Source organism: Lagenorhynchus albirostris, chromosome 2, assembly GCF_949774975.1.
Source record: "Lagenorhynchus albirostris chromosome 2, mLagAlb1.1, whole genome shotgun sequence".
NCBI lineage: Eukaryota > Metazoa > Chordata > Mammalia > Artiodactyla > Delphinidae > Lagenorhynchus > Lagenorhynchus albirostris.
In genome coordinates, this window is record NC_083096.1 from 135,570,848 (window position 1) to 135,598,449 (window position 27,602).

Sequence of the window (27,602 nt, forward strand, 5' to 3'; positions counted from 1 at the left end):
CTCCGTGCCCTTCCCTCCCCCCGGCCTGAGTGAGCCTGCGCCACCGAATCAGCTGCTCCTTTAACCCCCTCCTGTCTGAGCGAAGAACAGATGCCTTCCCGCGACCTACACGCAGAGGCGGAGCCAAATCCAAAGCTGAGCCCCTGGGAGCTGTGAGAACAAAGAAGAGAAAGGGAAATCTCTCCCAGCAGCCTCAGAAGCAGCGGATTAAATCTCCACAATCAACTTGATGTACCCTGCATCTGTGGAATGCCTGAATAGACAACGAATCATCCCAAATTGAGGAGGTGGACTTTGAGAGCAAGATTTATGATTTTTTCCCCTTTTCCTCTTTTTCTGAGTGTGTATGTGTATGCTTCTGTGTGAGATTTTGTCTGTATAGCTTTGCTTCCACCATTTGTCCTAGGGTTCTATCCGTCCATTTTTTTCTTTTTTCTCTTCTTAATAATTATTTTTTATTTTAATAACCTTATTTTGTTTTATCTTATTTTATTTTACTTTATCTTCTTCTTTTTTTCCTTCCATCGCTCCTTCCTTCCTTCCTTCGTCCCTCCCTCCCTCCCTCCTTTCTTTCTTTCTTTCTACTTCTACTAATTCTTTCTTTCTACTATTTCTCCCTTTTATTCTGAGTCGTGTGGATGAAAGGCTCTTGGTGCTGCAGCCAGGAGTCAGTGCTATGCCTCTGAGGTGGGAGAGCCAACTTCAGGACACTGGTCCACAAGAGACCTCCCAGCTCCACATAATATCAAATGGTGAAAGTCTCCCAGAGATCTCCATCTCAACACCAGCACCCAGCTTCACTCAACGACCAGCAAGCTACAGTGTTGGACATCCTATGCCAAACAACTAGCAACAGGAACACAACCCCACCCATTAGCAGAGAGGCTGCCTAAAATCATAATAAGGCCACAGACACCACAAAACACACCACCAGACATGGACCTGCCCACCAGAAAGACAAGATCCAGCCTCATCCACCAGAACACAGGCACTAGTCCCCTCCACCAGGAAGCCTACACAACCCACTGACCCAACCTTAGCCACTGGGGATAGACACCAAAAACAATGGGAACTATGAACCTGCAGCCTTCAAAAATGAGACCCCAAACACAGTAAGATAAGCAAAATGAGAAAACAGAAAAACACACAGCAGATGAAGGAGCAAGATAAAAATCCACCAGACCTAAAAAATGAAGAGGAAATAGGCAGTCTACCTGAAAAAGAATTCAGAATAATGATAGTAAAGATGATCCACAATCTTGGAAATAGAATAGACAAAATGCAAGAAACATTTAACAAGGACCTAGAAGAACTAAAGATGAAACAAACAACAATGAACACCACAATAGATGAAATTAAAAATACTCTAGATGGGATCAATAGCAGAATAACTGAGGCAGAAGAACAGATAAGTGACCTGGAAGATAAAATAGTGGAAATAACTACTGCAGAGCAGAGTAAAGAAAAAAGAATGAAAGGAACTGAGGACAGTCTCAGAGACCTCTGGAACAACATTAAATGCACCAACATTCGAATTATAGGGGTTCCAGAAGAAGAAGAGAAAAAGAAAGGGACTGAGAAAATATTTGAAGAGATTATAGTTGAAAACTTCCCTAATATGGGAAAGGAAATAGTTAATCAAGTCCAGGAAGCTCAGAGAGTCCCAAACAGGATAAATCCAAGGAGAAATATGCCAAGACACATATTAATCAAATGTCAAAAATTAAATACAAAGAAAGCATATTAAAAGCAGCAAGGGAAAAACAACAAATAACACAGAAGGGAATCCCCATAAGGTTAACAGCTGATCTTCCAGCAGAAAGTCTGCAAGCCAGAAGGGAGTAGCATGACGTATTTAAAGTGATGAAGGAGAAAAACCTGCAACCAAGATTACTCTACACAGCAAGGATATCATTCAGATTTGATGGAGAAATTAAAACCTTTACAGACAAGCAAAAGCTGAGAGAGTACAGCAACACCAAACCAGCTTTACAACAAATGCTAAAGGAACTTCTCTAGGCAAGAAACACAAGAGAAGGAAAAGACCTACAATAATGAATCCAAAACAATTAAGAAAATGGGAATAGGAACATACATATCGATAATTACCTTAAATGTAAATGGACTAAATGCTCCCACCAAAAGACACAGATTGGCTGAATGGATACAAAAACAATACCCACATATTTGCTGCCTACAAGAGACCCACTTCAGACCTAGAGACACATACAGACTTAAAGTAAGGGAAAGGAAAAAGATATTTCATGCAAATGGAAACCAAAAGAAAGCTGGAGTAGCAATTCTCATATCAGACGAAATAGACTTTAGAAGAAAGACTATTAGAAGAGACAAAGAAGGACACTACATAATGATCGAGGGATTGATCCAAGAAGAAGATATAACAATTGTAAATATTTATGCACCCAACATACGAGCATCTCAATACATAAGGCAAATACTAACAGCCATAAAAGGGGAAATTGACAGTAACACATTCATAGTAGGGGACTTTAACACCCCACTTTCACCCATGGACAGATCATCCAAAATAAAAATAAATAAGGAAACACAAGCTTTAAATGATACATTAAACAAGATGGACTTAATTGATATTTATAGGACATTCCATCCAAAAACAACAGAATACACATTTTTCTCAAGTGCTCATGGAACATTCTCCAGGATAGATCATATCTTGGGTCACAAATCAAGCCTTGGTAAATTTAACAAAATTGAAATTGTATCAAGTATCTTTTCCGACCAAAACGCCATGAGACTAGATATCAATTACAGGAAAAGATCTGTAAAAAATACAAACACATGGAGGCTAAACAATACACTACTTAATAATGAAGTGATCACTGAAGAAATCAAAGTGGAAATAAAAAAATACCTAGAAACAAATGACAATGGAGACACAACGACCCAAAACCTATGGGATGCAGCAAAAGCAGTTCTAAGGGGGAAGTTTATAGCAATACAAGCCCACCTTAAGAAGCAGGAAACATCTCGAATAAACAACCTAACCTTGCACCTCAAGCAATTAGAGAAAGAAGAACAAAAATACCCCAAAGCTAGCAGAAGGAAAGAAATCATAAAAATCAGATCAGAAATAAATGAAAAAGAAATGAAGGAAACATAGCAAAGATCAATAAAACTAAAAGCTGGTTCTTTGAGAAGATGAACAAAATTGATAAACCATTAGCCAGATGCATCAAGAAAAAAAGGGAGAAGACTCAAATCAAAAGAATTAGAAATGAAAAAGGAGAAGTAACAACTGACACTGCAGAAATATAAAAGATCATGAGAGATTACTACAAGCAACTCTATGCCAATAAAATGGACAACCTGGAAGAAATGGACAAATTCTTAGAAATGCACAGCCTGCCAAGACTGAATCAGGAAGAAATAGAAAATATGAACAGACCAGTCACAAGCCCTGAAATTGAAACTGTGCTTAAATATCTTCCAATAAACAAAAGCCCAGGACCAGATGGCTTCACAGGCGAATTCTATCAAACATTTAGAGAAGAGCTAACACCTATCCTTCTCAAACTCTTCCAAAATATAGCAGAGGGAGGAACACTCCCAAACTCATTCTATGAGGCCACCATCACCTTGATACCAAAACCAGACAGGGATGTCACAAAGAAAGAAAACTACAGACCAAAATCACTGATGAACATAGATGCAAAAATCCTCAACAAAATACTAGCAAACAGAATCCAACAGCACATTAAACAGATCATACACCATGACCAAGTGGGGTTTATTCCAGGAATGCAAGGATTCTTCAATATACGCAAATCTATCAATGTGATAAACCATATTAACTAATTGAAGGAGAAAAACCGTATGATCATCTCAATAGATGCAGAGAAAGCTTTTGACCAAATTCAACACCCATTTATGATAAAAAAAAAAACCTGCAGAAAGTAGGCATAGAGGGAACTTTCCTCAACATAATAAAGGCCATATATGACAAACCCACAGACAACCTCATCCTCAATGGTGAAACACTGAAAGCATTTCCACTAAGATCAGGAACAAGACAAAGTTGCCCACTCTCACCACTCTTATTCCACATAGTTGTGGAAGTTTTAGCCACAGCAATCAGAGAAGAAAAGGAAATAAAAGGAATCCAAATCGGAAAAGAAGAAGTAAAGCTGTCACTTTTTGCAGATGACATGATACTATACATAGAGAATCCTAAAGATGCTACCAGAAAACTACTAGAGCTAATCAATGAATTTGGTAAAGTAGCAGGATACAAAATTAATGCACAGAAATCTCTGGCATTCGTATACACTAATGATGAAAAATCTGAAAGTGAAATCAAGAAAACACTCCCATTTACCTTTGCAACAAAAAGAATAAACTATCTAAGAATAAACCTACCTAAGGAGACAAAAAACCTGTATGCAGAAAATTATAAGACACTGATGAAAGAAATTAAAGATGATACATATACATGGAGAGATATACCATGTTCTTGGATCGGAAGAATCAACATTGTGAAAATTACTCTACTACCCAAAGCAAACTACAGATTAAATGCAATCCCTATCAAACTACCACTGGCATTTTTCACAGAACTAGAACAAAAAATTTCACAATTTGTATGGAAACACAAAAGACCCCGAATAGCCAAAGCAATCTTGAGAACGAAACACGGAGCTGAATGAATCAGGCTCCCTGACTTCAGACTATACTACAAAGCTACAGTAATCAAGACAGTATGGTACTGGCACAAAAACAGAAATACAGATCAATGGAACAGGATAGAAAGCCCAGAGATAAACCCACGCACATATGGTCACCTTATCTTTGATAAAGGAGGCAGGAATGTACAGTGGAGAAAGGACAGCCTCTTCAATAAGTGGTGCTGGGAATAATGGACAGGTACATTTAAAAGGATGAGATTAGATCACTCCCTAACACCATACACAAAAATAAGCTCAAAATGGATTAAAGACCTAAATGTAAGGCCAGAAACTATGATACCCTTAGAGGAAAGCATAGGTGGAACACTCTATGACATAAATCACAGCAAGATCCTTTTTGACCCACCTCCTAGAGAAATGTAAATAAAAACAAAAATAAACAAAAGGGACCTAATGAAACTTCAAAGCTTTTGCACAGCAAAGGAAACCATCAACAAGACCAAAAGACAACCCTCAGAATGGGAGAAAATATTTGCAAATGAAGCAACTGACAAAGGATTAATCTCCAAAATTTATAAGCAGCTCATGCAGCTCAATAACAAAAAAACAAAAAACCCAATCCAAAAATGGGCAGAAGACCTAAATAGACACTTCTGCAAACAAGATATACAGACTGCCAACAGACACATGAAAGAATGCTCAACGTCATTAATCATTAGAGAAATGCAAATCAAAACTACAAAGAGATATCATCTCACACCGGTCAGAATGGCCATCATCAAAAAATCTAGAAACAATAAATGCTGGAGAGGGTGTGGAGAAAAGGGAACACTCTTGCACTGCTGGTGGGAATGTGAATTGGTTCAGCCACTATGGAGAACAGTATGGAGGTTCCTTAAAAAACTACAAATAGAACTACCATATGACCCAGCAATCCTGCTACTGGGCATATACCCTGAGAAAACCATAATTCATAAAGAGTCATGTACCAAAATGTTCATTGCAGCTCTATTTACAATAGCCCAGAGATGGAAACAACCTATGTGTCCATCATCGGATGAATGGATAAAGATGTAGCACATATATACAATGGAATATTACTCAGCCATAAAAAGAAATGAAATTGTGCTATTTGTAAGGAAGTGGATAGAACTAGAGTCTGTCATACAGAGTGAAGTAAGTCAGAAAGAGAAATAGAAATATCGTATGCTAACACATATATATGGAATTTAAGGGAAAAATGTCATGAAGAACCTAGGGGTAAGACAGGAATAAAGACACAGACCTACTAGAGAATGGACTTGAGGATAAGGGGAGGGCGAAGAGTAAGCTGTGAGAAAGCGAGAGAGAGGCATGGACATAAATACACTACCAAACGTAAGGTAGATAGCTAGTGGGAAGCAGCCGCATAGCACAGGGAGATCATCTCGGTGCTTTGTGACCGCCTGGAGGGGTGGGATAGGGAGGGTGGGAGGGAGGGAGACGCAAGAGGGAAGAGATATGGGAACATATGTATATGTATAACTGATTCACTTTGTTATAAAGCAGAAACTAACACACCAAAAAATAAAAATAAAAAGAATGAGTTTCTTTTAGGATATAAGATTATAATCAATATGGGACAAATAATGTGTTGGAAAATGTTTACTTGGAGAATAGATCTTCATATAGTTAGATATTTTTAGGAGCTGATTTTGAAACTGTGCACCTCAGATTTGGACTTGAACCCATATGCCAGGACTCGAACCCAGCCTAAACCCAGTGGGACTTAAACCCACACAGCTGGGATTCAAACCCTGCCAAAGCTCACAGTCTTCCAACTGAGGTCATACACCTGGTTTCAGGACTTAATGAAGCTCAGGTCCTTGATGTCTGATTGCAGAAAGAATTCTGTGAGAGACAAAGTGATAGATAAGAAGTGGATTTATTTATTTATTTTATTATTATTTTTTAAATTTATTTATTTAATTTATTTTTGGCTGCGTTGGGTCTTCATTGCTGCTTGCGGGCTTTCTCTAGTTGCAGCGAGCGAGGGCTACTCTTCCTTGCAGTGCTCAGTCTTCTCCTTGCAGTGGCTTCTTATTGTGGAGCACAGACTCTAGGAGCGGGGGCTTCAGTAGTTGTGGCTGGTGGGCTCTAGAGCGCAGGCTCAGTAGTTGTGGAACCTGGGCTTAGTTGCTCCGTGGCATGTGGGATCCTCCCAGACCAGGGTTCGAACCCCTATCCCCTGCATTGGCAGGTGGATTCTTAAACACTGTGCCACCAGGGAAGCCCGAAGTGGATTTATTTAGAGGGACGCACACTCCACAGAGTGTGGGCCATCTCAGAAGGTGAGAAAGGCACCAGAGTATGGGATTGTCAGTTTTTATAGGGCCGTGCAATTTCATAGGCTAATGAGTGCGAGGAGTATTCCAGCTATTTTGGGAAGGGGCGGGGATTTCCAGGAATTGGGCCACTGCCCACTTTTTGATCCTTACGGTTGGCCTTGGAACTGTCATGGTGCCTGTGGGTGTGTCATTTAGCTTGCTGATGTGTTACAGTGAGCGTATACTGAGGGTCAAGGTCTAGTGGAAGTTGACTTGTCCATCATCTTGGACCAATTTTGTTCTAATAAGTTTATGTCATGTCCTCGGATTACGTCATTTCTTTAAAGTTTGTGCCCTGCCCCCTTCCGTCCTGTTTCAATTTTATAAGCCCAATTATTGCATCTCCTCATATCTAGAAAAGCAGTAAATTCCTTCATGGTGACGTCTGCTCCTCATGACTAGCAGAAACCTTCTGCAAAAATATGTGCTTGATTGCATGTACTCCCCCTTCACCAAAATCACATATATACTGACCTTTCCCCTATCTCTTTGGAGCAGTTTCTCAGAGCTATCTGAGATGCTGTCTCCCAGGCCATCGTCCTCATTTTGCCCCCAATAAAACTGAACTCACAACTCTCACATTGTGCATTTTTTTAAGTTGGCAAACTCCTCACCAAACTCTCCTGGATTGGGACACATAGTTTTCAAGGGTAGGAGCCCACTGTGTCCCCCTTCGCCTGGCAAAGCAATAAAGCTATTCTTTTCTACTTCACCCACGCCCCCCCAAAAAAAGTGTCATGGCGTCAGTGCATGATGGGAACTTCTTACCTGCAAGGCTAATTTTATTGTAATGACAGCATAATGAGCAACAGGTTACATTCAACACAAGGGATTCCTGCCTTTCCCCACCTTTCTTTGTCTGCCACCAGGACACTTATCACCCAAAATGTGTGGTTTCCTGTGAGTCTGAAGGTTTCCACTTTTTGTTGTCTGTCTATGGACTCCCGCTGTTTACAAGATTCATGATTTCCTGTCACCTAGCCCCTGCACTCATGTCTTTGCTCGTATCTAGCTACCTGCCTGCTGTAACAATGGAATATGAGTAGAAGTGACAAGAACAATTTCCCAATCGTGACTTGAAAAAAAATAGCCACTTGCCCTCTTGACCTCCTTCCAATGAGTGAAACCCAGTGGGGCCCTGTGGGGCTCCCAGGCATGGAGGCCCTTTTGTCCCACATTTCTTGTAGGAAAGACTCCAGCATCCGTGACCTTCTCTGGGTTCCAAAGAGTAGATACAAACAGTTGCTAATCAAGGGAGGAACAGCCAAGAAACCACCAGAGGCAAGATTAAAGGGACCAGAGAAACTCATCAAGATTAGGGGACTGACAACCTGAGGTAAGATGAAGGGAGTCCAGGCCCTGCACACACCCTAATCTTGTCAGAGACCCCACCTCAAACCATTGTTATAAAATCCTTCCTCAAATCTTCCCGGGTTGGGACACATAGTTTTCGAGAACAGGAGCCCACTGTGTCCCCCTTTGCCTGGCAAAGCAATAAAGCTATCCTTTTCTACTTCATCCAAAACTCTGTCTCTGGGATTTGATTTGGCACCTGTGTACAGAAAGACCAAGCTTTCAGTAACGTTACCTCCTCCTATATGTGTAATATACTTCAATAAATAATTTAAAAGCTTCTTACACCATAATCCCAGAGTAGAATATGGCTGTTGTTCTGTTGAACCTGGTATGAATTTTGAGACAAAGCCTGCACAATAGGGGATGGTGAACAACAAGATAGGAGGCTATCTTACTCCAATTATTCATTGCTGGCACGAAGAAATTGACTTTTGTATATTAATTTTTCTTCATTAGTACTTTAGTAATACAATCCTAGCTTGTATCCTGCAACCTTGCTAAAATTGCTTACTAGTTCCAGAAGACATTTTGTGGATTCTTTGAGGTTCTTTACATTGACAAACATGAAATCTGTAATCTCAGTTTTATTTCTTCCTTACCAATCTATAAATTTTTATTTCCTTTTCTTGTCTTGTTGCATTATCTAGGATTTCCAGCATAATGTTGAATGAGGTAGTGAAAGAAGACATCCATACCTGTTTCTAATCTTGTGGAGAAAACATATTAACTGTGATGTTAGCTATAATTTTTTTGTAGATATTCTTTATCAAGTTGAGGGAGTTCCCCTCTATTCCTCATTTGCTGAGAGCTTTTATCATGAATGAACGTTGGAATTTGTCAAATGCTTTTTCTGCATCTATTGTTATAATCATATGATTTTTATTCTCTAGCTTGTTGATGTGATGAGGTTACATTGATTGATTTTCTAATATGGAATCAACTTTTCATACTTAGAATAAATCCCACTTGGTCATGGTTTCTAATTCTTTTTATACAACACTGTATTTGATTTGCTAATATGCTGTTGAAGACTTTTGCATCTATGTTCATGAGAGATATTGGTTTTCCTGTCTTCTAAGGAAGGGGAGGTCCAGAGGTGTCACAGGGCATGGTATGTGTGAGACTAGAGCATAGAGGTCTTAAAGAACAGGCCAAGGAGCTCACAACCTGACCCCAAGGCAGTGGGAGACACGATCTGGGTCCAGGGTATCTGGAGACCTGTCCTTGACCCTTTGCTCAGCCATGGGGGGCCCCATGATTCTGTCCTGCCCCTTCACCACATCCTTCAGTCTGGCCTTCCACAGCACCCCCAACAGAGATCTCTCTGTGTCCAGCTCCTATCTGTACCCTGGCATCAGCAGCTCCCACATGGTGAGTCCTGGTGGGGGGGTGGTGGTCAGGAGCTCTCAGTAAGGTAAAGAGGTTGAAGGCTTTGTCTAGTTTTGTTATTAGTGGCCTCATGGAATGAATTAGGAAGTAATCTCACTGCTTCTATTTTCTGGAAGAGAGTGTAGAGAATTGCTATAATTTCTTCCTGAAAGTGTGGTAGAATTCATTAGTGGAAGCTTCTTGATCTGGAACTTTCTGTTTTGAAAGTTTATTAATTATTGATTAAATTTCTTTAATATGTACAAACCTATGGAGATATCTTAAGATTGTTTTGGCTACTCAGGGTCCTTTGTGGTTCCATATGAATTTTAGGATTATATTTTCTATTTCTGTAAAAAGAGCCATTGGAATTTTGATAGGAATTGCATTGAGTAATACAGACATTTTAACGATATTAATTCTTCCAGGGGTATATCTTTCCATTTTTTGGTGTCTTATTTAATTTTTTTCAACAATATTTTAGAATTTTCAATGTATAAGTCTTTTGCCTCCTTGGTTAAGCTTATTCTTAGGTATTTTATTCTTTTCAATGCTGAGTTAAGTTTATCTCTGTTTGCAGATGACATTATCTTATATGTAGAAAACACTAAAGATTCCACACATTTAAAACTAATACATGTTAGAACTAATAAATGAACTCAGTAAAGTTGTAGGATATAAAATCAACATACAAAAATATGTTGTGTTTCTACTCACCAACAATAAACAATCTGAAATGGGGTCTCAGTTTTCTATCTACTCTGACAGATATTGTCTTTAATTTGTGTATTTAGAACATTAATGGGGGAGTCAAGATGGTGGAGGAGTAGGAGGACATGGAATTCATCTCTCCCCACAAACGCAGCAAGAATACATCTACAAATGGAACAATTCTCACAGAGCACCTGCTGAACACTAGCAGAGGACATCAGACACCTAAAAGGACAAGAAAGATTTTTGTGTAACAAGGTAGGATGAAAGAAAGAAGAAGGGAAAAGGAAGAGGAGAGGAAGAGGGACAGGACCTGCACCCCTGGCGGGAAGCTGAATGAGAGAAGAAGTTCCCACATGGGGGGAAGCCCCCTCACTGGTAAGGAGATCAGTTGGGACAGAAAGGCAGCTTTGGGGGCTATCAGAGGAGAGTGCAGCAACTGGTCTGTGGCAGGCAGGACAGAGTGAGACTGACACAGATGGTCCTTACCACAGCCTTGCATGCCCCAGCCTGAGAGGTGTGTCCACTTGTGCAGAGGGAGCTAGATGCTGGAACATGGGGTTTGGAGAACAGACCCAGGGAGAGGACTGTTGTTCGCTGTGAGGAGACAGCCTGATGGGACAGGTGTAAGGAAATCTGCACCCGGGAATGCTTGTGGAGGAAACCCAGAATGCTATAGAAGTGAAGCACCATTGTTGAGTGATGTGCAAGGGGCAGGGCCGCCATTGCAACCTCCCTCCCCACGCGCTGGACACTGATGCCTGGGGAATAGGAAGGGCTCCCACAACCTGGAAGCCACCGCCTTCTCCTCCGCACCATGTCTCCGCTGCGGCAGGCACTCTCACAACCCCAACTGCTGCCACCTTTGTGCCCCCTCCTCACTGGGGCAGACTTGTGCGCTCTAGGGCAGCCTTGGGAGCAGACCCCTGCGGGTGGCCCACATGCAGAGGTGGGGCTGAAACCACAGCTGAGCCCCAGAGGCCATGCAACTAAGGAAGAAAAGCTGAAATTTCTCCTTGCAGCTGTGCAAAACACAGATTGACACCCCCACGACCTGCTTTGTAAACTCAGTGCCTGCAGAACATCTGAACAAACAAGTGCTCCTGCAGCCAAGATGGGTCTATCTTTAGCAGCTGTAGACTTTGTGGGCATGTACATTCAGGGGTTGGACCAGGCTAGAGTTGAGCTGCTCCCATAGCGACCAGAGCAGGTCCAAATCCAGGACTACTGCAATCCTGGGACCTGACTCCAGTGGATCTACGTTGGTAGCTTAGTGAAAACAACATCTGAGAGACATCAGGGCCAACTGCCAGTGTACCCATGGTTAAGGTGTGGCTGAGAACAGTGCCAACAACAGTGTAATCTGATGTAATCTGAGAGCTCACAGAACAAGTGAAATCTGACACAACAGAGCACACCCACAGGTGAACAGCTCTAGAGGAGGAATACTCAGTGACTTCTCTCCCAGTGGGAATGCTCCAATCCTGCCTACCTTTCACCACAGATCAGAAACACAGCTAAGAAACAGATCTGAGGGCCTCTACTCCAACAAGTAGGGAACAGAACCCCCTCTGACAGGGCAGTGACAACCACAGAGAAAAGGGGAGTCCCTGGTCAATATTCAGTGCAGGCTCTGGCCACCACAACATCAGTCACACCTCCTATCAAGAGGATGATGGCCAGCATCCACCGAGGAAAGAGGTTGCCGACATCTATACTAAAAACAGCCTTCACACCAAAAAATATTAAACCCATGCAGGTTACACAGGGATATTCCCACATAAAAATAGCCCTCCAAGACAGTCTGAGGGTCTGGCATTGGGAGGACGAACCTCCAGAACATTTAGCCTTGAAGGCCAGCAGAGCTTGAGTGCAGGAGCTCCACAGGGCTGGGGGAAACAGAGACTACTCTTGGAGGGCATATACAAGGTCTCATATGCACTGGGACCCAGGGCAAAGCAGTGACTCCATAGGAACCTGGGCTAGACCTAACTAGGGGTCCTAGAGGGTCTCCTGGGACGGCAAAGATCAACTATAGCTCACTGTGGGGGCAAGGATACTGGTAGCAGAAGCCCCAAGGAATATTGATTGGAGTAGCGCTCCCAGCGGTGCACATTTTGGCAAGTACTGACATTGAAACTATGATTTAAAAATTTCCAACAAACAAAAGCCCAGGACCAGATGGCTTCACAGGAGAATTCTATCAAATATTTAGAGAAGAGTTAACACCAATCCTTCTCAAACTATTGCAAAAAACTGCAGAGGAAGGAATATTCCCAAGCTCATTCTATGAAGCCACCATCACCCTGATACCAAAACCAGACAAATATACCACAAAAAAAGAAAATTTACAGGCCAATATCACTGATGAACACAGACGCAAAAAACTTCAACAAAATACTAGCAAACCGAATCCAGGAACACATTAAAAGGATCATACACTATGATCAAGTGGGATTTATCCCAGGGATGCAAGGATTCTTCAATATACATAAATCAATCAATGTGATACACCTCATTAACAAACTGAAGAATAAAAACCACATGATCACCTCAATAGATGCAGAAAAAGCTTTTGACAAAATTCAACACCCATTTATGATAAAAACTCCCCAGAAAGTGGGCATAGACGGAACCTACCTCAACATAATAAAGCTCATGTATGACAAACCCACAACAAACATTCTCAACAGTGAAAAACTGAAAGTGTTTCCTCTAAGATCAGGAACAAAGATGTCCACTCTCTCCACTTTTATTCAATATAGTTTTTAGAAGTCCTAGCCATGGCAATCAGAGAAATAAAAGAAATCCAAATTGGAAAAGAAGAAATAAAAATGTCACTGTTTGCAGATGACATGATACTATACATAGAAAATCCTAAAGATGCTTCCAGAAAACTAACTAGAGCTCATCAATGAATTTGGTGAAGTTGCAGAATACAAAATTAATACACAGAAATCTTGTGTATTCCTACACAGTAACAATGAAGATCACAAAGAGTAAATAAGGGAACAATCTCATTTACCATAGCATCAAAAATCATAAAATATGTAGGAATAAACCTACTTAAGGAGGCAAAAGACCTGTATTCAGAAAACTATAAGACACTGATGAAAGAAATTAAAGATGACAAAAACTGATGGAGAGATATACCATGTTCTTGGATTGAAAGAATCAATATTGTCAGAATGACTACACTACCCAAAGCAGTCTGCAGGTTCAATGCAATCCCTATCAAATTAGCAGTGGTATTTTTCACAGAATTAGAATAAAAATTTTAAATTTGTATGGAAACACAAAAGACCTTGAATAGCCAAAGCAATCTTGAGAAAGAAAAATGGAGCTGGAAGAATCAGGCTCCCTGACTTCAAACTATACTACAAAGCTACAGTAATCAAAACAGTATGGTATTGGCACAGAAACAGAAATATTGATCAGTGGAACAGAATAGAAGGTCCAGAGATAAACCCACGCACCTATGGTCACCTAATCTATGACAAAGGAGACAAGAATATACAATGGAGAAAAGATAGTCTCTTCAATAAGTGGTGCTGAGAAAACTGGACATCTACACATAAAAGAATGAAATTAGAACATTCTTTTTTTTTTTTTTTTTTTGTGGTACACGGGCCTCTCACTGTTGTGGCCTCTCCCATTGCAGAGCACAGGCTCCGGATGCGCAGGCTCAGCAGCCATGGCTTATGAGCCTAGCCACTCCACAGCATGTGGGATCTTCCCGGACCGGGGCATGAACCCGTGTCCCCTGCATTGGCAGGCAGACTCTCAACCACTGCGCCACTAGGGAAGCCCTAGAACATTCTTTAATACCATAAACAAAAATAAACTCAAAATGGATTAAAGACCTAAATGTAAGGCCTAATACTATAAAACTCTTAGAGGAAAACATAGGCAGAACATTCTCTGACATAAATCACAGAAAGATCTTTTTGGATCCACCACCTAGGGAGTGATGAAAATAAAACCAAGAATAAACAAATGAGATCTAATTAAACTTAAAAGCTTTTGCACAGCAAAGGAAACCATAAACAAAATGAAAAGACAACCCATAGAATGAGAAAAAATATTTGCAAACTAAGCAATCGACTAGCGATTAATCTCCAAAATATACAAACAGCTCACGCAGCTCAATATGAAAAAGACAAACAACCTGATCAAAAAATAGGTGGAAGATCTAAATAGACATTCAGACATTTCTTCAAAGGAGACATACAGAAGGCCAAGAAGCACATGAAAAGATGCTCAACATCACTAATTGTTAGAGAAATGCAATCAAAACTACAATGAAATATCACCTCACACTGGTCAGAATAGTCATCATCAAAAAAATCTACAAAAAATAAATGCTGGAGAGGGTGTGGAGAAAAGGGAACCCTCTTACAATGTTGGTAGGATGTTAATTGGTATAGCTACTATGGAGAACAGTATAGAGGTTCCTTAAAAACTAAAAAAACCTACCATATGATCCAGCAATCCTATTCCTTGGCATATATCTGGAGAAAACCATAATTCAAAAAGATACATGCACCCCAATGTTCACTGCAGCACCATTTACAATAGCCAGGACATGGAAGCAACCTAACTGATGGAAGCAACCTAACTGTCTTCTCTGGTTTTAACTGAGTCTTTCATATAATTCCATTTTGTCTTCTGTCTTAGCATATTGATTAAATTTTTCTTTTTCTAAATTTGTCCAGCGGTTGCCCTAGATTTCATGATACACATTTTCTAGTGACCCAAATCCACTTTTCAGGTAATATCAAACTGCCTCATCAGTAGGGAAAGTATATTTTATAACAGAGTATTCCTAATTCCTTCCTTCTGTCCCTTACAACATTCATATCACTTATTTATAAGCTATAATCACTGAATACATGGTTAATATTTTTATTTTGAACAAACTTATTTATCAGATTAAGAAAAAGAAAACAAAATATTTATTTTACTTTATTTTTTTCTAATGCTTTTTTTTTCTTTATACAGTTCTGATTTTCTGACCTGTATCTTTTTCCTTCTTTCTGAAGAACTACTTTTTACCTTTCTTGTAAGGCAGACCTACTAGCAACAGATTCCCTCAATGTTTGTTTGAGAAAATCTTTACTTCTCCTTAACTTAAAAAAAAATTAGATATTTAGGATTTCTTCTACAAAACCATTTTGGCAAATATTAAAATGTTATACAGTTCTGCATCTGTGGATTCAACCATCCATGGATTCAACCAACCAAAGATTGTGTAATGCTGTAGTATTTACTATTGAAAAAAATCTGTGTATAAGCAGACCCTTACAGTTCAAACCCATGTTGTTGTTCAAGGGTCAGCTGTACTTGCAATTTGAATATAATAATATAAACACAAAAGACAAAATATCCACTGTTAAACAGTGATCCTCCACGACTAACTCTATTTAAATATTGTGGGTTTTATAGAAAAGGTTTTTCAGATTTTTGTCAATACTTGTAGTACGTACTTTTATTCTTCACCAAAATCTTCAAGAAATCTAAAAGGCTGATATAAAAAGCAGTTTTTTTTTTCTTCTTGGATATTCTAAAACATGTTAGCTTAGATGACCCTTTAGATTTTCAGGGCATTAAAGATATACAAATAAAGTACAGAAGAATATTTGTTAACACATTTAGATTAAGTTTGTTTGCAATTATTACAGGAAGCCCTTCAACTCTCAGATAATGAGAAAAAAAATCCTGATGGGCCAAGTTATTTCTTTCTAAAAATAATATACCACATCAATTTTTAAAATAAATCCTTGGACTTCCCTGGTGGCCCAGTGGTTAAGAATCCACCTGCCAATGCAGGGGATGCGGGTTCAATCCCGGGTCCGGGAAGATCCCACATGCTGCAGAGCGACTAAGCCTGTGTACCACAACTACTGAGCCCATATGCCACAACTACTGAAGCCTGTGCACCATGACGAAGAGTAGCTCCTTCTTGCAACAACTAGAGAGAAAGCCCGTGCACAGCAACGAAGACCCAGCGCACCCAAAAATAAATAAAGTTAAATAAATAAAATTAAATAAAATAAATACTTAAAAACATTCAGAAAACATTTGTCTTTTAATTGTCAAACAATGTATTTATGTGGTGGAAGAAGATATAAAAGACAACTAATAGAATTTTAAAATTTCAAAATAAGAAATTTTCAAATTAATAATTTATTATTGTCATTTAGGAAATATGCCTTACTTTTAAACTCAAATTCACTTCAAGTACTTGACATATAATTTAATACCAAAAATAATCTAGCTAAAGTACTTCTTAATATTTATACAGTGTAACTTCTCTGGATAGACAGGTTTCACATAACAGTTTTCAATTAATGCTGAAAAAAAATTACTTTATAGTAGTAATCACAATTCACTCATAATGAATTACCAATTTATCTAGGAATTCATGTGGCATAAGGACCAATGAAGGGACTAATCTGATAATTTCCCAGCATACAATTAATATTCCACTTAGTTGCTTTACATGCTTTCATGTGCGTGACTTGATCGACAGAAAATATGTATACAATATTAACATTTTTCTTTTTCTTTCTTTCTTTTTTTAAGAGCAACTCAGTGATTTGGGGGATTAGTTGGTACAAGACAGAGAACATAAAAGGAAAAGTATAAAGTACAAAATAACACTGAACACCAATACCAGTAATCACCTCATTATTGTTATAACTAAGGATATTATTAATTTTGTGTTATTCACTTTTCTTTAGAACATAAAGTCAGTAACTTGAACCTGAGGTATAGACAGAGTACACACACAACCTTATACAAAATACTTTTTAAAGTCATACTACATTTTAAAATGTTAGGAACCAAATACCTGTGCTGACTTGTATTTTAACTTAATGGAAAAAGAAGAGAACAATATTCAACCAGGGAAGGTCATACTGATCATGGTAAAAGCTCTTAAGGTGGAAAATGTCTTTTTTTCCCTTTGTACTTACCACAGGCTATACAATGTCCTAAGAGTATTCATTATATGAAAAAATATTAATCACAGCTTTGAGACCTTACTTCAGAAGGAACCAAGGAGAAAGCAAATTAGGTGAAGCTTCATCTTTGTTTTCAAAGAAGTGTTCTTAATTTTTCTTCTTGTAGAAGAAGTTTAAATCAGTTTATTATAAATATATCGAAACCATTACCATTTTAGGTAAAGTCCAGCACTTGATATATACAAAGTCCATGAAAAGAAGTCAATAGAGATCATCTAATCTTAAATGTTACATCACCCATTCCAGCCCATGGCACAATCTCTCACTTGCAGCATTGTTTAAACGCAAACAAAACAAAACAAGACAAACAACCCCGTCAAAAAAAACCCCACAGAAGACAAAAACAAACAAACAAAAAAGGGATGGAGGGAGATAACAAACCTAAATGTTCATTGATATGGAAATGGGTAAATAAATTGTGGTGTAAAAATAGAACTAGCATGTGATCCAGGAATTCCACTTCTGGGTATTTATCTGAATAAAATGAAAACACAGAAGTTGATGGCATCCCCATATTGCCTGCAGCATTATTTACAATATCCGAAATATGGAAACAATCTAACACCCATCAATGGTTGAATGAATAAGAAAAATGTGAGATCTATATATATATTTAAGGAAATCTTACCATTTGCAACAATGTGGTTGGACCTCAAGGGTATTATGCTATGTGAAATGTCAGACAGAGAAAGACAAATATTATATGACCTCACTTATATGCAGAATCTGAAAACAGAGACAAAAACAAAAACAGAGCTCATAGATACAGACTGGTGGTTGCCAAAGGCCAGGAGAAGGGGATGGGTGAAATGGATGAAGGGGATCAAAAGGTACAAACTTCCAGTAATAAAATAATCATCTGTATGTAAAGTACCGCCCGGTGACTGTAGTTAATACCGTATTGCAAATTTGAAAGTCGCTAAGAGAGTATATCTCAAAAGCGCTCATCACAAGAAAAAAATATTGTAACTGTGTATAGTATTGGTTGTTAGCTAGACCCTTTGGGTGATCATTTTGCTCAGATGAATCATTGTGCTGTACACCCAAAACGAATACAATGTTATATATCAATTCTACTCCCCCCCAAAAATTGTGGGGTAGTGATAGAACTACATAGCTGTTAAAGTGAATAAACTAAAGCCATGTGTCTCAACCCAGATAGATCTCACACACAAAGTACTGAGAAAAAAAATCTATTGTAGAATTATTTTAAAAACAGCATTTATATAAATATTAGAAACACTGCATGGATGCCTAACAACTATAGTGAAACAGGAAGATGTGGACTGGAAGGATAAAAACTTAAAAACTAAGCTCTGACTAGTATCTCCCTATAGACTTTGGAAGATAAAAAAGAGACTTGAATGCTCTTTTCTTTTTAAAGAAAGATTTTAATCAGGTTGTCTATATATATGTTGAGAATCTGAGTGTGTGCTATACTATTCCAGTACTACGCTTCACGCTTTGAGTACCTCACAAATGGTGAGACACAGGTAGGCACACAGCATAGCACAGAAGGTTGGAACCTGGGCTCCTACACCATCTTGAGGCTTCAGAGGAAGAATCTCACTAAGCAAACCAAAAAGGACAAGGACTAAGACACCTACCTTCAATGTTCATTAAGCACCTATTAAAGACTAGCCTCAGTGCTAGAGCTTTGATGTAATGCTTCTTAAACTTCGAAACAGTTACAAATACAGGGTCTCCTTTAAATGTGCTGCAGACTGGTGGATTCATTTATTTACCACGTATTTGATATTAACCTCTGTCTCAGTTTCTGCAACTGCAAGATGGAACGAAGTGTATCTGCATAAATTTGTCAGAATTAAGCAATTCATCTAAAGAAGTCTGGCATATAGTAAGCGCCCAGGAAATATCAGGTGCTGCTGTCTTCCTATTTTATTACCAGGCGCGGTTCCAGTCCTTTGGTGAGACGGTGATGATAGAAAAACACAGAGCTCAAGTGTCCGCGGCCCTCTCTGAGATGCGATGACATAAACCCAAGAGCCCCGATGGTCTCACAGAGAGACAGGCTCTCTAACTAGCTAATAAAAACGTTTGTAGCCAGGCCTTTTCCGAGACCCTTGCTGTTCTCCCAGGAATCCGGCCACAGGCATCTGGTGGGCGGCAGGCGGGCTGGGAGAAGGCAGAGGGGAGTAGAGGACCGGGTGGAGGCGGGTTGGGGGCGCGGCAGGAGGCGCGGCCTGAGGAAGAGCCCAGACGGGTCATGCAGACCAGGCTTCGCGGGAGCCTAGCGGGCCAGGGTAGGGGCGCGGCGGAGTGAGGGTTGGAGAGGGGGGGCGGGGCGGGGCGGGGCCGGGGGCAGGCGGGGAAGGAGGGCAGTGCTGGCAGCTTAGAGGCTGAGAGCCTCCGGGACCTTCGCTGGATCAGACCGCGGAAGAGCGAGCCGAGGTTGCCGCCATGCTCGCGGCGGTGGGCTCCCTGGCGGCTGCCTTCTGGACCGTTCTCCGTCCCCGCACTGTCCTGTTGGGGGCCGTCGCCTTTCTCTTCTTTGCTGATTTCCTCAAAAGGCGGCGCCCGAAGAACTACCCGCCGGGACCCCCGCGCCTGCCCTTCGTAGGCAACTTCTTCCATCTGGACTTTGAGAAGGGGCACCTGTCGCTTCAGAGGGTAGGAGTGGGCGAAGGTGCCAGGGCCGCGTCCTGACCCTGATCTGCAGGACAAGGGCCATTCCGGGTACCGAGGGCGGGAGGCTGGGGCGGGGGCTGTGGGCTCTGAGGCTAAAGCGGGCACCCGGGTAGCTTTGAGCCTCGCTCTCCTCACCAGCAACCAGCATGATTCCACTTCTAGGGATGAAATTTTGTTAACTGTTTACTATTTAAGTGTGCCAGACACGATATGTTCTTTAAGTCATTTAACTGTGTGTCTTGTTACATATTATTGGGACATTGTATTTATACTATAATCACTTTGTATTTTTAATATTATTAACCTTGGGGGGGAAAATCCGGTACTTTTCCTCTCGGAGGCTCCGTTTCCCATGTGTGAAATGGTGATACTTCTACCTAAATCCTCACCACTTTTCAAATGAATTGCTCCCATCCCCACAAGGACTGAGCCCCTCACATTCAGCCTCCTCGCCCTGCAATCCACTCTCACTAAAGTAATCATTTTAAAATGTCATTCCTCTGCTTAGGCTTTCTCAAGGCTTCTTGCTGCTTCCCAGCTTTCAGACTCCTTAGGGAGCCACTTGGAAATCTTGCTATAGCCTCTTTCCACTTCTTTATAATCATCTTCCATCAGGGCTGCCTAACTGTGGCCACTCTGAATTCCTTAGAATTCCCTTCAACATCCAGCACTTTCTCAAGCATTTTCAGCTGCTTCCCTGCCTCTCAGCACAGGTACCTTGCTGACAGACAACACTGTGATAGGTGGGTGTGAACATTAAATAAAACAGTGAATGGTCAATGTTAATACAGCTTATTGTAGGTGCCCAACAAATAATAGTTCCCGTTTCCCTAGAAATGCCTGGAGCACTTTAAACACAAGCCTATAATACAAACTCAGATTCAGATGGAGAAGGTTTTTATCACTTTCTGGGAGAAACACACATTTGGTACAGGATTAGTCTACAGAGTTTTAAAATTAGGCTCCTAAACTGTACCCTTCTTTAATGAATGTGTTGTTTAATTTCCAATATTGGGAAATTTTCCTGTTTTCTTTCTGTTAGTGATTTCCAGTTGGAGTCCATTATGGTTAGAGGTCATATTTTGCATAATTTCAATTTTTAAAAAATGTTATGGTTGGTTTTATGACCCAAGATACAGCACCATGCATACTTGAAAAAAATGTGAATTCTGCCGTTGTTGGGTGGAGTGTTCTATATTGTATGTCAATTAGATATAATTAAATGACTGCGTTCTTTAGTTCTTCTGAACCCTTGTTGACTTCTTGTCTACTGATTCTATCAGTTACTAGGAGAGGGTTGTCGAAGTCTTCAACTATAATTACTTGTTTTTCTATGTCTCTAGTCAGTTCCGGTAGTTTTCATTTGTGTATTTTGCAGCTCTTTTAGATGGTGTATGCACATTAAAATTGTTATGTCATCTTGGTGAATTGGCTCTTTATTATGTAATGTCCCTCTTTATCTCTGGTAATTTTCTTTGCCTGAATTTTACTTCATCTGATATGATATAGCCACACCAGTTCTCTTCTGATTAGTATTTGCATAATATATGCTTCTCTATTCTTTTACTTTTAATCTACTTATACCATTTTATTTGAAATGAATTTCTTGTAGATAACATATAGGTGGGTAATTTTTTTCATTCTGCCAATATCAGACATTTGATTGGTGAATTTAGATCATTTATATTTAATGTAATTATTGATTTGTTAAAACAAAAATCTGCCAATTTATTATTTGTTTCCTATTTTTCACTTTGTTTTTTACTCCTCTGTTTCTCCTTTCCTGTCTTCCTGTGGGTCACTTGAACATTTTTTGAGAATTCCATTTTAATTTATAGTGTTTTTGAGTATATCTCTTTGTATTGTTTTTAAGTGCTTGCTGTAAAGATTACATGCTGTGCGTACATAACTTATTGCAATAAGTATCAACAGTTTACCACTTTAGGTGGAATACAGACACCTTAAAACTCTTTAGGTCCTTTTACTTTCCCCTGCTTTATAATATATAATTTGTCTTAAATATTACCTCTACAGACATTGAGAACCGCCTCAGACAGTATTATAATTTTTCTTTTAACTGTCAAACATGATTTGTTAAATTCAAGAAGAGAAGATTAGTCTACAGTATTTACCCATTTATTTACCCTTTCTGTTGCTCTTTCTTTCCTAACTGAAGAACTTTCTTTAGCTATTCTTTTAGAACTGGTCTGTTGGCAAAAAAATGCTCTTAGCTTTCCTTCATCTAAGAATGTTTTATTTCACCTTCTTTTCTGAAGTATATTATCACTGGATATAGAATTCTAGGTTGACAGTTTCTTTTATTAAACCCTTGAAAATGTTGTGCTACTTCTTTCTGGCCTTTCTAGTTCCTGCTGAGAAATCTGCTGTAATTTGAATTGTTGTTCCCCATGAGTAATGAGTTGTTTTCCTCTGCATGCTTTCAAGAAGTTGTCTTTGTTTTTATTGGTTTCAGAGATTTGATTGTATGTCTTGGTGTTGAATTCTTTGGATTTATTGGGTTCACTCACAACTTCTTGAATCTGTACGTTTTTCTAGTACCAAATTTGAGAATTTTTCAGCCATTATTTCTTCAAATATTTTTTCAAGTCCATGTTTTTTTCCTTTCCTTCTGGTACTCTTTGGCACTGATTGCACAACTGACAGATCTTTTGTTATTCTAATATCAGTCCCTGAAGCTCAGTTGTTTTATCTTTTCTCAATCTATTTTCTCTGTGTTGTTCAGATTGGATACTTTCTATTGATGTCTTCAATTTCACTGATTATCCTGTCATTACCACTCTGCTACTGAGTTGCTCTATTGAGTTTTTTGTTTACATTATTGTATTTTTCAGTTCTAAAATTTCTTTGGTTCTTATGTATATTTTCTAGTTCTTTGTTAACATTTTCTATTTAAAATTTTTTTTGAGAGTATAATTGTTTATCGAAACATTTTCAATAGCTGTTTTAAAATCTTTATCCTATAATTCCAACATCTTTATCATCTCAGTATTAGTTTCAACTCATTCAATTTGAGATTTCTCTGGTTCTTGGTAACATGAGTAATTTTGGACTATATTCTGGACATTTGGTGTATTTTGTTATGTGACTCTGGACTCTATGTAAATCTTTTATTTTAGCAGATAGTCAATCTGTTGATATTCAGAATGTTCACTTTTGTGGATTGTGGTTCAAATGTCAATTTAGGTTATAAAGTCTTTGCAATACTATACTGGTCTACCCCACTTATGTGTTGTCCACTCCCATAGGACTCCAACCCACATTCTCATCAGTGCAGGCTGGAGAGAATGAGGATGGGGACAAAAGATTGGGGCCCCTCTGAGTAGGGTAGCCTCTTTCTTACTGGGAGTGGGGGGAAGTCAGTAATCTAACCATATCATCTCCATGGGATACAGGTGCCTCCTTATTTTTGTGGAATGGTAGAAATCAGAATTTTGCCCACTGACTACTTCAAGGAGTCTCTTTACTGCAATTCAGGGGTGATAGTCACAATTCAGCTCATAGAGTCAGCAGGGAAGGGGCACCGCCTTATTGCAAAGGTAGGATGAAGGCAAGTTTCCATGCATCTTCTTCACTGCTGTAGCCCCTCATTAGGATGTGGGAGGGTCACATCTCTTATGGTATTTGTCTCCAGAAAAGGAAGGTAGAAAGGTTGAAATGTTCTGTCCTGGTGGACCACCCTTTATCTGGTCCTTTGACTACAGAGAACAGGGTTTTATTGGTGTTACTTTTTGTATGTGTCAGTATCATGATGATGAGGAGGAGTAAAATGAGATCCTTTTACTCACTCTTGTCTGGAATCAGAAACTTTGTCTGTGCCCTTGTTTTACCATTAAGATAGATATGACTAAAGAGGTTACATGATTTGCCTCATGTCATAAAACTGGCCAGGGATGAAACTGAGGCTAGGGTCTTATCTCTGGCCCAAAGATTTTTCACCAGAAGTGTTAAATTTTATTTTATATAGGTTTGCAATGAAATATTTTTGGCTGTAAAAAAAATGGAGTTAAATGGTATGATTTAGTTGTAATTAAATTTACATTCCAGCAATTTGGAAACATTAAGTACCTATCATTAACTACCTATCATTGCCTATTTATCTATCTTTACTTACCTATCATTACCTATCAGCTATAACATTAAACAAGGACTTGGACGCAGGACTATTTGACTCATAAACCTATTCTCTGACTTATGCTGACTTTTCAAGATGTAGTTAGAGGATAATTGACTTATCCAGGGGTTCATTTATCCAACAGACATTTATGAAGTGCTTATTATATGACAGGCACAGTACAAGACAGTGTATGATGAAATGTGTGTATAAACTTTTGGTAACCAAATGAGATATCATGAGGTGGGATCACTGTGCATGGGAAGCCCTGGGGATAACCTCTATAGAATGTTGAAATAAATTTGGCTGAACTGGAAAGAAATGTTAGGCAAATGGTTATATGGAGTAAAGTGGACAGGAGATTTTTAAATGGGAGGAAGTGACATGAGCTAAAACAAAGTGAGAGGGCCGTGAAGAAACTGGCCTATTTGTATCGCATGATGGGAACCATGAACCATTCTTGTTTTTCCCCTTTTTTTCTAAACTTCCTCTACCACAGCTATATGTGCATGTATTTAAATAAGAGAAAATCTTATTGGACTAAAGTGGGAGAATGGTAGATAAGGTGGATAAATGTATTATGAGGATATACATTAAGCTGCTTGTAATAAAAAGACCCCAAAATACAGTGGTGTAAAAAAAGAGTGAAATTTATTTCTGTCTCAGAAGTGAGTTCAGATGTAGGCAGGAAGACCAGGGTAGGAAGGCGGCTTTGTAACACAAGGTCATCCAGAAACCCCAGTTCCTTCTATCATGTTGCTCTCGTCCTACAACATCTTCATGTATGAGTTCCAGTCCATGGAAAGGGGAAAGGAGCAGGTGGTGAGAAGCAACTTTCCTTTAAGGACATGACCCAGAAGATGCAGACATCACCACTACTTACGTCCCATTGGCCACACCTGGAGAAGCTGAGAAATGTGGTTTTGATTGGAAAGTCATGTGGCCAGCTAATATTTAGGGAGCTTCATCACTCAGAAGGAGAGAGAGAGAATATCTTCATGCTTTCAGTTAAGGATGAGACATACAGAGAGAGTTAGGAAGAGCCCAAATTTATGACCACCAGCTAGGCACTAAATCTCTGTGCTTCTTTTTCTGAAAACAAAGAATACATTGTAGGGTTATTATAAGAATCAAACAAGTTCATGAATATCAGTTTACTGCCAGGGTGCCTAGCACATAGTTGATGCTTCTTTCTATATCTACCACCCTCCTCCTTTCTTCAAAAATTTATAGTAACAAACTCAAGGAAAAGCCAGTTGAGGTTGCATACCTTGTCTGGCCTGATTGCTCCATGGGCTGCATTAATCCACTCTCTGGCCACTTCCCCTCCATTCCTTTGTCCAGATCTAACCAGAGTCCTTTTGCTAAAATATACTCCCAAATATATCAATAACAATAAATAATTTTATTATTTATTTTAGTATTATGGTTACTTATCACCACCATCCCAACGATGGGAATTAGTAATATCCCCCATTTTATAGATTTGGAAACTGGGACACAGAGAAGTTAAATAACTTGACCAAAAATCACATAGAAAGTGAAAGTAGAAGCTGGATATAAATGGATTTGTATGACTTCAAAAATCCAAGTTCTTAAGCACTCACTGCCCTTACCTCTCCTATTCAGTTTTCTAGTTGCAAACAAAACAAGATCCAAAATATTTCACTTGACACTTGTATATCCTTGGTCTAGCTCACATTACCTTGCCAGGCTTGTTTCCCCTCTCTGTACACAAATGAGAAGGTATTTTTTTCCCAGAAACCTATCCTAGCCTTTGGTGCCCTTATGTGCTTCCTGCTTTCCCCCATTTAATAATTTATTGTACAGAATGGTAATAATAAGAACTGGTTACTTATCTGTATGCTCCATTAGATTGGGGGCATCTTAAGATTAAGGACCTGTACCTCTAGCACCCGGCCTTGACCAACCACAGGGTTAGTGCTCTCTAATGAACCTGTACTGCCGTCAGAAAACAGAGCTCACTTGTTCCTGAAAGCCCACATTTTCCTGTCTTTGCATCGGTGTATGCTATTCCCACAGCCTAAAATCTTTGCCTTCACAACACATATCCTTTTGCAGGTACCCACACCTTCATTTACAATCTGGCCCAAATATCAGCTCCTCTTAGAAGCTTTCTCCCGTACCTGGAGTGGAATTCTTCTCTTCTTTCAATAGCGTCATGCCCCTTGCTTCAGCATTATAACATGTATCATCTTCCACTGTGCGTTAGTTTTTTTCTGTAGTCAGCCTTCCCCGAAAGGCTTTGACACTTCAGGAAAACACCATAGCATATTGATCTCTGTATTGCCCTCACATATAACATAGCAATGTCAGAAGGTGCCTGACAACTGAATTTGATTTCCACAGGCTGTTCCCAGAAACCTAGCATAACCCGAAGAACTACCAATGAGACCAGTATTCTTAGCAGGAGTTCAGAGACCCCAGGGGACTGGTGAACTGCATCTATGCATAAATGTATGCATGTGTACAGGCTTTTGCTTTACCAGATCCATGACATACTAGATTTTTGAAGGATTTTATGACTTAAAAAGTGTAAGAAGTGTTATGAAGCTTTATTCCCTATGTCCTTAGGTTTCTTTTTGGTGCTTTATTGGATAGAAACGCTTTGTAACTATAAAAGCAATACAAATGCATTGAGTGACACATTTTAAAATACAGTTTAGCAAGTGAGAGAGAATCTTAGCTCCTTGAGCACAGAGCTCAGTGCTGGTGAGTTTTCAGAGGAACAGACCCTCTCACCTACTGCTAGTGGGAATAAGAATTGATACGCTCTTCCTTTTTTCCGTTTTATTTTTTCCTGTCTTTGTTCTGTTGGCTTTTGAGTTTAAGAACTTAAATTAAGTAGAATCTTCCTCAACTTTATATCTCATGGTTCAGTCTCTTGTCTCACTAACTCACCACTTCTAATTTTTTTTATTCTAAACATTTATTTTGCTCTACTTTATTATTTAAGTGCTTCATCTTACATTTGGAATACTTATCGTTCATATGAAATTTCCTGTAACCTATTACTTTTATTTGCCTTTTATAGCTACTGTGCTATTCCTTTTCTCTTGATCTTTCTATTTTCATTTCTGATTTTAAGCCTGTTTTAGCCTCCTGAACCACCTTTTTTTTAATTGAAGCATAGTTGATTTACAATGCTATGTTAATTTCTACTGTACAGCAAAGTGATTCAGTTATACATATATACAGATTCTTTGTTATATTATTTTCCATTATGGTTTATCACAGGATATTGAATATTGTTCCCTGTGCTATACAGTAGGACCTTGTTGTTTATCCATCCTATTCATAATAGTTTGCA

General features: G+C 39.2%; 1 protein-coding gene across 3 annotated transcripts in view; it reads left to right on the forward strand.

Annotated features, from left to right (window-relative positions):
* The first annotated feature begins 19,897 nt into the window (after positions 1-19,897).
* LOC132516158 (cytochrome P450 2J2) overlaps positions 19,898-27,602 on the forward strand; it is a 31,467-nt gene continuing 23,762 nt past the window's right edge. For all 3 annotated transcript variants that reach the window (XM_060142564.1, XM_060142566.1, XM_060142565.1), the window contains exon 1: positions 19,898-20,121. In XM_060142564.1, coding sequence (XP_059998547.1) covers positions 19,912-20,121 — 210 coding nt within the window. In that variant the 5' untranslated portion in view covers positions 19,898-19,911. The remainder of the gene's footprint in view (positions 20,122-27,602) is intronic.